At 40.6% G+C, this 12,628-nt stretch overlaps 1 protein-coding gene across 1 annotated transcript in view; it reads left to right on the top strand.

The window, feature by feature from the left end:
* Window positions 1-374: 374 nt before the first annotated feature.
* Window positions 375-12,628, top strand: part of FBN1 (fibrillin 1) — a 226,294-nt gene continuing 214,040 nt past the window's right edge. Inside the window, exon 1 of the mRNA XM_045528600.1 lies at window positions 375-719. Coding sequence (XP_045384556.1) covers window positions 556-719 — 164 coding nt within the window. The 5' untranslated portion in view covers window positions 375-555. The remainder of the gene's footprint in view (window positions 720-12,628) is intronic.

Here is a 12,628-nt window from a genome sequence, read left to right as displayed (position 1 = left end):
AGCCCCGCGGCTTGGCGGAGAGGACGGGCTGAGGAGCTGGGGCGTTGCGAGTGCGCATGGCGCGCAATTCGTGCCACTGAAAAAATAAACCCAGCGAGCTCGCCCCGGGGCTGAGGACCGCTCGGGACATGGGTACTCCGCGCTGCGCTCTTCAGGCGGCGTCTGGGAGGCCGAGGGGTCGGCCGGAGCTGCTGCCGCCGGGGGCCTGGGCTTTCCGGCCAACTGTGGACCAGACGGTCTTCACTTACCCAAATTAACTGCGCCACGCGCAGGCGGCGCGCGGGTTGGGCTAGCTGGGGACTGGGGACCGCGAGGCTTCAGCATCCCGGTGCCGACTGTCTCCCCCGCCTCGGGGATTTGTCTCTGTGTTGCAGCTGGCAGGGGCCGCCTGAAGTGGGAGCAGCGCCTGGAGAAGGCGGGAGGAGCCCGGCCCGGGGGACGGGCGGCGGGAGAGCGGGACCCCGGCGGCGCGGTGCGCTTAAGGGCGCAGCGGCGGCCGCAGACCGAGCCCGGGGCGCAGCCAGAGGCGGCGGGAGCCGGCGGCGGCTCGGCATCATGCGGCGAGGGGGCCTGCTGGAGATCATCCTGGGATTTACCGTGCTCTTAGCGTCCTACACGACCCATGGGGCGGACGCCAATCTGGAGGCTGGGAACGTGAAGGAAACCAGAGCCAGCCGGGCCAAGAGAAGAGGCGGCGGAGGACACGACGCGCTTAAAGGGTAAAGGAACCGGTCGACTCCTTTGGTGTGGGTCTCCCCTCCCCCTTCTGCCGAGTTTCCCGATCTAGACCAACTGACAGGGGTGATTCTCCAAGCAGAATGCTCCTTCTGCGGCAAGACGTCCCGGGGGCACCTTGGAGGTGCTAGGGTTAGGCAGTCCTCACCGAGTTTGGGGCTAAACCACCTTGCTCCTCCTAAGGATTCCTGCCGAGGAGGAGAGGGCACGATTAAAAGGAGTCTTGCAAGGGCCATTGTTGAGGCAGATTTTGGGAGGCGATGATTCCTGGAGGAAGAAGGGGAGGAGTTGCGACTGAGAGAAGAGAAGCCCATTCCTTTCCCCTTCAGACCAATTCCGGTTGTGTCTAGGGGAAAGCGCTTCCCTTGTGGGCATCTTTGTAGATGCTCTTTTTTAACGGGAACAAGGAAAGGAAGGGATTCCAGTGACAGAGGAGAAGAAACACGGTTAATAGTTGTCTTTCCTGTAAATTACACTTAATGAAATTAGGGACTGAGTTTTCTGGGCAATGCTCCCTTTCAGATGTCTACCCTGGAAGCAGAGCAGGACAAAGTGTCTCTGAAAACTTGTTTTTGGGTTGTGCGGAGCGCTCTGTTTCACTGAGGCAGTAATGCTGCTGTGGCTGGCCTTAAGTGGGTGGTTTTAACCAGGAGTGTGTGTGTTATGTACATGCCGTTGACCACTTCACCGGCTTCCCATGTCCCTGTTACAGAAGACGTTTCAGCAGGAAAGATTTCAGTTAAGCAGGTTGACTAAAGGTTGTCAGTTTCCTGACTTGAAGGGGATTGGGAATACATTTCCTTTAAGATTTTTCAGCTTGGAAAAGAAATCTGTCTTTCTGGGATTGTTTAAATTCAAGCTTCCATAGAAACAGCAGGATGGACTATAAATGACCCCTTTTATCTCCTTGGAGGAGCCTGTTAAATGAACCCAGACAGTAAATATACAGAGGTTTTCTATTTAATTTTTAAAATCATCACTGAAGCTTTTTTCCTGAGTGGTTCTGTAGCTTGATTATATGGCCCTGAGTGACCAAGGGACAATGTCCACTCGGATATGTGGCTGAACATTTCACTTATTCTTTTTTGCTATGGGCTTTTTTAATTGTATAGATGTAGTGAAATCTGTGTTTTTATGGCCCAGGTATCAAAAGAAAGAGTACAGTAAACTGAAGCAGAGCAGTTTTTGAGTCCCTGTCTGAACTAGGAACAAGACGATTATCAGAGCCAAGTGTTTAGGCTATGGTAAAATATATATGATTTTCTGACCCCAGGAAAAGTTATGATTGATTCGGTTCCATCTTGGCCTTTGGGGGAAATAAACCCAGCATGTTGATAATGTTGGAAAGGAAATTTGCTTATCATGCCCGACTAGGCAGCAGACGTTTACTGCCCTGTTTGCAAGGCACATGGCAAGTTCAATAAATGAACTGAAACTCTGATTTTCAGATGTTCTTAAAAGCACTTGATTTAGTCCAGCATTTTTCCTTAAAAAACGTATTTCTGCTATGCAATATTATCTTAATATCTATTCTGATAGCATTGCTCCTATATGTAGAGGAAATGGAGACTTAATTCTGTGGATAAAATCTACAGGGTGACCTTAAGCCGGGGTAGACTTATGTCTCATCTGTGCCCTGTCACCAGCCAGTGTGTTTCCTTGGACGGCACAGTCCCAATGCGAAAATAGAAACTAAGCTTTACTTTGTTGCTTAACAGGATGCAAAACTTTCACTCACACCCGTGCTCATTTCGTTGGGTTTTACATTTTTGTATGATTTAACTGAGACACCTCTCTGTGCTCCTTACAGTATTTGATCACTAACACAGACCTAATCCTATTGCAAACTATTTATAAATCCTTCCTAAAAACATGGTATTAATAAAATAGTAATTATGAGTGTTCCTAATTCTCATGTTATCTATAAGTTTTTATATATATATAATGTACATGGCGGGTAAAAATAATAATCTAAAAGGATAAACAATTAAAAATATTTCCTCCTACCTCTCAGAGACCACTTTCCTGTATATTTTTCTAGAAATATTACAGACATATAATGTGGAAATATTATATATAATATGTACACTTATAAATATGTGTGTATGCATATGCACATGCATGTGTCCTTTTTAATACAGGGAATATACTGTACCTAATATTCTGAACTTTATTCAGTTTTTATATGTCTTTAGTGCATCCATCTATGAACACAGATGGACTTACCTAATGCATTTTCCTGTTGTATAGAATCCCATCATGTGGCTGGAACAGTTTTCTAATGATGGCTCTTTAGATTATATTAAATCTTTTGCTATTAGCAACATTCTTCCACATACCTGTGTGTACATGTATAAGTTTATATGTGGTATAAATCAGTAAAAGTCGAATTGCTGGATCAACGGCTTTCCTGTAGATTTTAAACAAACACCAATTCTGATGTTAAATTTGAATAAAATTTAAAATTTATTCTCTCTGCTTATTGCCATTACAATCTTACATGAATAAGTCCTTTAACTGTGCCCTGCTATATAAATCATCAGGAAAAGCAGTTATGTATTACATTTTTCCAGTTATTGCTTAAAATTTCTATTTTTGCTTGTTAAAATATTACTAGCTTCAAAACTAACCTCTTTGACTATGGTAAAACCTGTTTACCATTTTGATGGAAATGCACAGTTTATGAAGTGAAAGTGATTTGTAACCCCTTAGTCTGCCTGCTGCCCAGTTGGTGGCAGCAACTTTCAGCACCTCACTAATGTTTCCTCTAGTTAAAAGGTACTTTAAACTCATCAGTATCTGCTGTGCACTGGTCCATTCTCCTTCACAAATACTGCCTTCTTCTTTTTCTCTGATGTGGCAAGTGACTATAAAATCTGCTTTAGTATTCTTCTTAAGATATATTCCTTTCCTGTCAGCTGCCTGTCTTCACAGACGGGACCTGCTTCGTTTTCCCCTCACCGGTTGTGTAGTCCTAGCTTGTCTTCCTCTCCTCCCATCCTGTTGCAGGTGTTTTTCTTTTTCCCCCTTCCCACTGGGCAGCAAAAGTTGTTCCACAGTGGAAATTTAAGCATCCTCAAATTTCTTCCCAGCTTTTGCTGTGTTTTCTTAGAGTAAATCGCCAATTTCTGTTTTTACAGGAAATCTCTTTTTTAATGGAATGAGTGTGGTCCCCATTTGCTCTGCAAAAATTGTTATTTTTCTCTATTTTCAAATGAGAATTTTGCAAGTTTCAACAATATTTTAAATAGTAAATGGATAGTAGTATTCCTTTGCTTGAGCATTGCTTGACACGTGTGAAGTGACTTTATGAGAAATAATAAATCCTAACTTTGTTTGAATTTTAGTTCACAAGAATTTTTCTTAGCAAAATTCTAAACTTCTGTGATTAGGTGAAACGTATGGGAGACCAGTCCGATATTAAGAAAACAACAACTCAACTCTATTTGAATGATAGTTAATGCAACATTTATTTATGGTTGCCTTATTGTTTTAGCTCCCAAGTAAGGAAGTATTACTGTTTCCTGTCAAAGGGAAAAATTCTTTACAGTGAGACCTCCTTTTCCCAAATCTCCGATAAGACGGAATGTGACTTCTGTCCTTGTTGCCTGGTTTATTGGCATATGAGACCATTTATACTTTACACAATTTGTCCCCTTATACGTGATTCCTTTTGGTTTTTGTTTATTTGTTTATTTTTTCCAGAGGTCTTGTTGCCAGAAAAATACACATGGAACAGTTTGTACACAGAGTAGATTATGTGACAGCAAACTCCAAGGGATTAATTACACAGAAGTCTGTTATTAAAGAACTTTAAAAGGGAACACAGAAAAAGTTTTGTAGACTTTATAAAGTCATTTTTCTTTATAAAGAGGACTTTAAGACTTGATCTGAAGTCAGATGGGCTACTAACTAAATATGGGGAATGACTCTGGAACTGCTATGGTTTATCTTTGCATTTATTGAAAAGACTAAGCTAAAGTATTGAGATACAATTTTTGAAAAAAAGATACAATATTCTTAAATAGATGATTTCAGCAATTCCACATTTTAAATAAAATGTTTATTTATGTGACTGATTTTGTAACATTTAGGACATAGAGGTTGTTTACAAAAATGCAAGTCATTGGTAACACTAATTAATTAATTATACATCAACCTATAATGAAATGAGGTGATAGAAATGGAATTACAGACATCCCTTCAAGTTTATTTGGAATTTTGAAGAATATTGAAATGTTCCTTTGTTGTCTTGTGTAGGAGATACTTAAAAATTATACGATTATACTATTGATTCTAATCAATATACTAAAATATTATTAGGATGTTCATGCACTAGTTTACTTTTTCCTACAATAAGCCAATCAATCAGCCTAGCCAATGTGGAAATTTTAGCTTTAATTTTCCTCGTGAAAATTAGATTTTAAAAATTTTTTCTTGAAAGAGAAATAAACTATTTTAACAATTTCTTTGTTTCTAGAAACTAACCCAGCAAATGGGCCTACTTAAGCAACTTAGAATTTTTTTCCATGAAATTTTTTGCAAAAGCTGGCTCAATAACATGTCAGGCCTAAGTTATATGGCTGGTGTATGAGAGTTTAGTGTTTCACAAGTGTTAAATTTGATTTTCCCATTAGACTGTAAGCATTTTACCACTAACTTATCATTAAATAGGGTTTCAAAGAGTTCATTAATTTCAGGAAGCCATGATTGAATGCCAGCCTGAACTTAGCTCTGTGGAATGCCAGAGACATATACCAGTTAGCAGAAGAATCTGGAACCACTAGTCCACAGAAAGGTATTGGTCATGAAAGGTATAGGGCATGAAGTCTAGTATTAAGTAAAAACAAATACATGATAACCATTGTAGCCACAGTAGGTAATGTTTAGATAACATTTATGTGCTAGGCACTGCTCTAAGTGTTTTACATATGACAATTCATTTAATCCTCACAGCTTCTCCATGAGGTGGGTCCTTTTATTAGCTTCCTTTCACAGATGTGGGAGCTGAGATACTATGCAGAGGTTAAGTTCTAGAGACAAAGTCTTAATATTAAATTTTCTTTCTTCATAAATTTTAGTTATGGTTTTGGTTTTTCATTCCATTGGACAAAAATGCAGGACTAAGACATTGGTAAAATTCCACTTAAAATTCCTAGTATTCTTTCATGCTAGTTCACAAATCCTAAGTATGGTTAATCACATAGTGTTATTTGGTCAAATAAGAAACTTTCTGCAAAGATGTTAATAAAACAGAAAAAAAAATCATAGATGTTAGACTGGCAGGACCTTGGATTGCATATGTGCTATGTTTTAATATTATACCTTGAAGTTGTGTTGAGGGTGATAGGTACCATCACAGGCATCTTTTTTCAGCATTGCCAAGGCTTATGAGCTGGGGGCACTGCTCATTATGTCACTGAGTCTCTTGCTGTCATGTTCCATGTGAGCAATTTCTCTCAGAATATATTTGCAAGAGGTGTTTCTCTTTCCAGGGAAATTGGTGTGTATTTTAAATCCTTAGCAGTAAGATGAGTTATTTAATTCTTTCTGTTTCTTTTTTTTTTTTTTTTTACCATGGTTGCCTATAAGCTCAGAACCAATTATTTTTAAACATTAAATTGCAACAATAATTGCAAAAAATAAAAATTAGCTCTGATGTATCACTTATGATTGCTCTTTACAAATATTAATTCCTGCAAGGCATAACTCCTTAATGAGTGAGATTAAGCATATTTGTTCATTTAACAGATGAGGAAACAGAGGGATTCAGATTCTCAGTAATCACTCCAAGGACATAAACTAGTAAGAGGTAGAGTTGGGAAATCTGGCTTCATCTGGAGCTCTTAGTCAGTGTATTTTCCTGCTTTTCAATTCTAATAAATCTTATAGCGGCTAAGTTTCTTTCTTCCATACTGTTGATACCTTAATTTCCCCAGAATCTCCTCTTACCGTCGCTGTGGGGAAGGGCTCAATGTTTATTGAAGGCAGATGCTGTTACAAGCCAAGGGAAGCATTTTGTGGGAATGGGATTAATCAGAAAAGACTTCACAGTGAAAGTCTATCAGGGGTGGGCAAACTGTGGACCAAACTGACTGTTTTTGAAAATAAGAGTTTTATTGAAATGAAGCCATGCCCATTTGTTTACCTATTATCTGTGGCCACTCTCACACGATAGCAGCAGAGTGGAGCGGTTACGGCAGAGACAGTGTGGCCCACAAAGCTGAAGTATTTGCTGTTTGGCCCTTTGCAGATAAAATTTACCAACCTCTGATCTATGTGATAAAAAGCGACCATCTACTAGGACTGAGAACTCCTTGAAGGCAGGCAGAGGTTTTGTTTGTTTTATTTATGTCTAGGGATACCTAGAAACTGGGTGTGTGATTAGGCGTTCACCAGATAATTTTTGATGGTCGAACTCTGACCAGTTTTGATGGACTGATTGGCCGTGGTTAATTTTATAAAGTAGAACTTGGGGGAAGTAGAGGAGAGAAATAAAGGAAAAGTCTGAGTGAAAAAGACAAAGTGAAAAGGGTAGGAAGTGTTCGGGGTCACGGGACATTGAGTGCAGTCGGGCAGGGTTTGCATTGCTTGGCTGCAGCCAGCACTGTTCATAGCGCGGCAGTCTGTGACACTGGCGCCCCCTGGGGTTGTGCAGTTTGCAACCTGGAGCACTCTTGTGAGCCTCTGTACATAGCTAGTGACACTGAGGGACAGGAGAAGGACAAATGGAAAAATGGACATCACTGATCGTTGTGAAAGGTGAGGATGGAGAGCTAGTAAGGGATTCTGAGCTGGGAACGTGATCTGTGCCTCTGTGGCAAAAGTGTGAAAGATGGACAATCCAGAGAGTAGGGGGACTAACGACAGGGACACCTGGGAGGCTGGTGTAGGAGTTGCAGTGAGAGTGGATGATGGTCTGAGCAAAGGCAGTGGAGGAGGCAAAGCAAAAAGGCTCAAGTGGCTCTACAAGTAACACAGCTGGTACTTGGCCAGTCGTTTGTGAGAGACAAAGGGGATGCTCCCACCTCCATATGTACCGAAACGCAATATACACGGAAACATTACAGCACCATTAATGAAAAACTAAAGAGAAACAAGATCATTCCTAGGCCCTCTACTAGGATGAAACAAGCTGTTTCCATTCGTGAGTGTTTTGGTTATCTTATTGCTACTTAACTAATCACTCCAAACTTAGTGGTTTAAAACGGCAATTCTATTATTTCTCATGATTCTGTGGGTCAGGAATTTAGACAGGGCACAGTGGGGAATCTTGTCTCTGCTCCCCACAATGTCTGTGGGGCTGGAACAACCATGATGACTTTTTCACATGTGTATCTGGTTCTGTGACCGTGCACTGGTCCCTGGAGCCCTGTTTACTTGGGTGTGGTTTATCTGCAAAGAGCCCCTTGTCTGGCTTTGCTGGGGGCCTTCCAGGTTTTAAAGCTCGCTCTCATGCAGTCTCCTGCGTGGACCTGCCCCTGGGGATGGCCACTGAGTGTGTTTTTTCAAAAGGGGAAACTGAGCCCCAGATGCAGTGACTAGGCCTTGCTCAGGGTGAGTGTCTGTTGGGGCTGGATCTTGAACAAAAAACAGCCTCCTGATGCTGGTCACGTGCTTTGAACCCCTGTGTTGACTGCAGACTGACTTGAACGTTGGGGGCTGCCTGGATGGGCTTGAATGGGCTTGTGCATTCTCAGTGTTGGCTGGGTTCCTCGATTCTCCTCCATATAGTCTCAGATTATCTTCTTCTACACATGGCCTTTCTACATGGTCTCTCCAGTAGCATTGCCAGACTTCTTATATGGCATCTCAGGCTCTTTCAAAAGCACGAAAGTGGAGCCTACCAGACTTTCTTCAAACTTAGCCTGGCACTGCATGACACAAAATGCCATGCAAGTCACAGGACTTGCTCAGATTCGAGGGCATGGACTAATAAGCCCTACTTTTTGCTGCGAGGAGCAGCATGTATCTGCAGGGAGGGGAGAAAGGGTTGGGGCCGTCCTTGGAAACCGGCTACCACGGGGAGGCAATAGATCTTTGAGAAAGCTAACCAGACATTTTGAGTTTTAATTCTAAGTTGATCGAGCCCAGTTGGCTTAGTTCTCTCCTGAGGGTGCTTCATTGTATTTTGCTGCTGTGCCTATAGAATGAAAAATACTCCATAATTCATGAAATGTCTTCATGTTCTGTTAGATTACTGTTAAGGGCATTGTTCTTAATTTGTCCACAGTTCTGCGTTTAGAGGACACACAATTATCAACAATAAGATTAAAGTTTCTAATGACCTGGTATATTCTGTTTTATTCAAATATGAGAATTATAAAACACCTCTTCCTTTTTCCTTTAGCTTTTAAGAAAATCGGTGACAAATTTAATGCAAAGTCACTCTAATTTATTAACTTAGGTGTTTGGTATGTTTTGCTTTCCTTCGATATGGAATTTTATTTTTAATTTCTAATGATAGCCTCATTTTTACGTACCTGTTGGTGTAGTCTGCCTCAACAGTCTTTTTTGAATCATAAATACATTTTTTGGAATAGTAAATAAAAATAGATGTGCAGTTGCCAATAGAAGTGGTGTTGTAATGAGCTGAACTCTATTATTTTTGTCATTAATGGAGTAGCCACGCTGTTAAAATAAAACTGGATTAGGAATATAGTCAAGTTTGGATTGCGGGTGTTCTATACTATACCAAATCCTAGTTTTAATTTTTCTGTGACTACCACTGTTTCAACTTAAGTGACTTTTTTTGGTTGAAGTTATCACTAAGTCTGTATATTCAGCCCCCTCAGACCGGAAGAGAGAGAGGAAAATTCCCTGTCTCCACCATTCCCAGCCGGAGATGTATTCCAGACAGCAAGCAGCCTCAGAGTGGGAGAATTGCTCCATTAAACAAGTGGTTTTGTTCAGTGTTTTGAAGGGTTGTGAATTCCTAGACCATCAGTCATACTTACATTCAAATATAAGTATCCAAACACATCTAATTCCAAATATAGTGCAACCATTTTATGATGTTGGTATTGGGAGACAGGATTTATGTCTGCCCAATGGACACATTGTCTGCTATTACATTTCATGGTTTTGAACTGAAGTATTGTAATATCTTTATTAATAAAAAAATGTATTCCAGAGGCAGGGTTTTATTTTATTTTGTGTTTTTTTGTTTTGTTTTTTTATTCTTCTCCTCCTTCTTCTTTCTTTTCTGTTTCTTCTTTCTCTTCATCACCATCCCCTTTGTCTTCTTTTTCTTGTAACTAATTTCATAAACTGTGCTACAAATAAAATAGGGAGACTAGGAATATCAAATAAGAGCTAAAAACCTTAAGAACAATAAATAGATACTAACTTAAATATATAATTTTTACCTGGGAGCCTCAGGGTGTTCAAAAAGAGAAACAGGGCTAAGGTTTTTTTTTTTGGGGGGGGGTGCAGAGGGAAGGGGAAAGGCTGACGGAGGTGGGAGGAGAGTTGGGAGAAAGTTCTAGAGTACAGAGTAGTGTCCGCAGAACAGAGATTGGGTTTTGGCAGATATTGATGACAACTCCCTCACTCCAGGCAGCATTGGGATCAGGCAACCTGTGGCCTTAACCAGCTTCTTTAGGGGACAGAGAGCTTTTGGAGGAGAGTCAGGGCATAAAAGAAAGACAGATGTTTGGATGCTAGAAGAGATTCCTGTAAAAACATTTAGAGGAATGCAGTGGAAAAGCAGATTAATCCATCATTTATTATGCATCTATGTACATGGTACTGTGTAAAGCCTGGTGCATCCCTCTCCCTGTGGATAATGGCTTATTGCCTATCATTTCCCCTGTCCTTTCAGTGCTATTAGTAATTCATAAGCTTGTGTAATCAGACCCTAATAGGTTTGTGCCTTTGATGAATAACTTTTAAAGGCCCTTCTTATTTTTAAATGTTTTTAGTTTTGCAAATGAAATCATGACTCATATCTTCTTCCCTAGCCAGGCCATCCATCTTTACAAAAATTAATATTATAAATTAGAATTATAGTGGGACAGATTTTAGAAATTTATAAATGCTGGAACTGAGGCCCAGAGAAAGTCCATTAAAAAGTGCTCACGGTGTTTATTTTCCTCTCTACTTCTTAGGTATGGAAGCTGAGTCACATGGTGGCACGAGCTGATTTAAGTAGAAGTGTGAGGTTGGATAGTAGATTGTGCCTCTTCTTTGTGTTCATAACCTCGAGAGGTTGACTGTTGCAGTTTCTCTACTGTGCTTGAATAAGCAAACCTTCTGCATAATGTAGGCATGGACATTTTTCTTTTTCTCTTTTATTTGGCCTTAGGCAGTGCAATCAGTCTCTCAATGGTCAACCCTGAGGGGGGATACTGTGTAGTAGAGTTTTAGATCCTCAGTGTTAACCCGTTGTCAATGAGAGATTAGGTTGGGTGGGGTGGGGTGGGGTGGGGCTTTTCGAGGGAGGTGGTTGCCCCTTAGAATAGCAGAGAGGGTGTTGGAAAAAGGAAGTGGGAGTCTTCTTTGGGAAATCTTCTTTGGAAGTCTGAAGGGTAACTTCTCTCCCCACTCCACACACACTGAGTGGCAATTAAAGAGTCAAATGTCCTGGGATTGGTCAAGGCAATTCTGGGTCTGTGATTAAGCTTGTTCTCTTGTTTTATAACTTCCTGATTCAGTTATCCAAACTATGAATTTATACATTTAGATTGTGTGCAATAAACATGCCGATGAAGAAAAAAATTCTTGATTTCTTGTCTTTTCTTCCATATCATCTCCCCTAATAATTTTTTAAAACATCTGTCTAATCCAAGTGACAAACTATTTTTTGAGCATTAGCTGTGTTTGAATTGGATCGAATGCTTAATTCTCAGAATGAACACCCTGTCTCGGGCCTGTTGATGTTATTATCTTCTTTCCAATGATTCCAGGCAGAACTACTATTTAGAATATCTTTCTCCCCCTTTACTGATGGGGTTAATGTCTGAAGTGATGTGCACAAGTGCTTTGCAATGAAGGACTTGATATGCAACCTTTAAGTCGACAAATAGTTTTTAATCTTTCATGGGCTGCTGCTGCTTCACACCCTGGAGTTTAGGCCACTGACCTCAAGTTTGCAAATTTTATATCCCATTACCACCCTGTGAGCTCTGTACTCCCCAGGGCCACATAGTTGATGTTTTAGCTGGAATCTGAGAAAGTGTCTGAACATTTCCTGAAGAGTTGGCTAGGAGTGATTTGGCAGTTCAGTCATAAAAACCCAGAGCTAGTGGCTGGGGTATATGTTATAATTACCTCACACTGTTTCCTATTTGAGCCTGGTTGTGGGTAGTGGGGTAGAGTGGTATTGCTTGTGGGACTTTATTTTAAAGGACTAAGGAGTCATTTTCAATGATCGTTAATAACCATTGGCCATGTTTTGAGAAAGGCTTGGAAGTGTGGGGATAGACATGTCTGCTGTAGAATCCCGGCTCCACCACCCACTAAGAAGAAACCTCAGAAAAGTGGCTTGACCTCAGTTTCTTCCATTATAAATGACACTCACCTTCTTCCCTTATAAACGAGGTTATAACACTCATCTTTCTCTGTTGTCCTAAGATTGAACGAGATAGTACATTTCAAGTCCTAGTACAGTGCCTGACATGTTTAGCTATGATGATGAGAATGATTATAAGGCTGCTACAGATAGGGAAAATGAGGCATAGAGTCATGCAACAGACTGTTTTTTATAGATAAAAGCAAAAGTTAGATAACGTACGGCATTTGGATACCACAGTCTGCACTTTCTCATTTTAGAAGTGATTATTTTCAGAAACATAGGAAGCAAACATAAACATCATCCATAATTTTAAAAATGTAATTTTAATGGAAAATCAGTATATCTGTGGAGATCTGGTTATATTTAAAGGTGATTTGT

Source organism: Lemur catta, chromosome 1 (genome assembly GCF_020740605.2).
Source record: "Lemur catta isolate mLemCat1 chromosome 1, mLemCat1.pri, whole genome shotgun sequence".
Classification (NCBI taxonomy): Eukaryota; Metazoa; Chordata; class Mammalia; order Primates; family Lemuridae; genus Lemur; species Lemur catta.
This window is presented reverse-complemented; position numbering and strand designations above follow the sequence as displayed.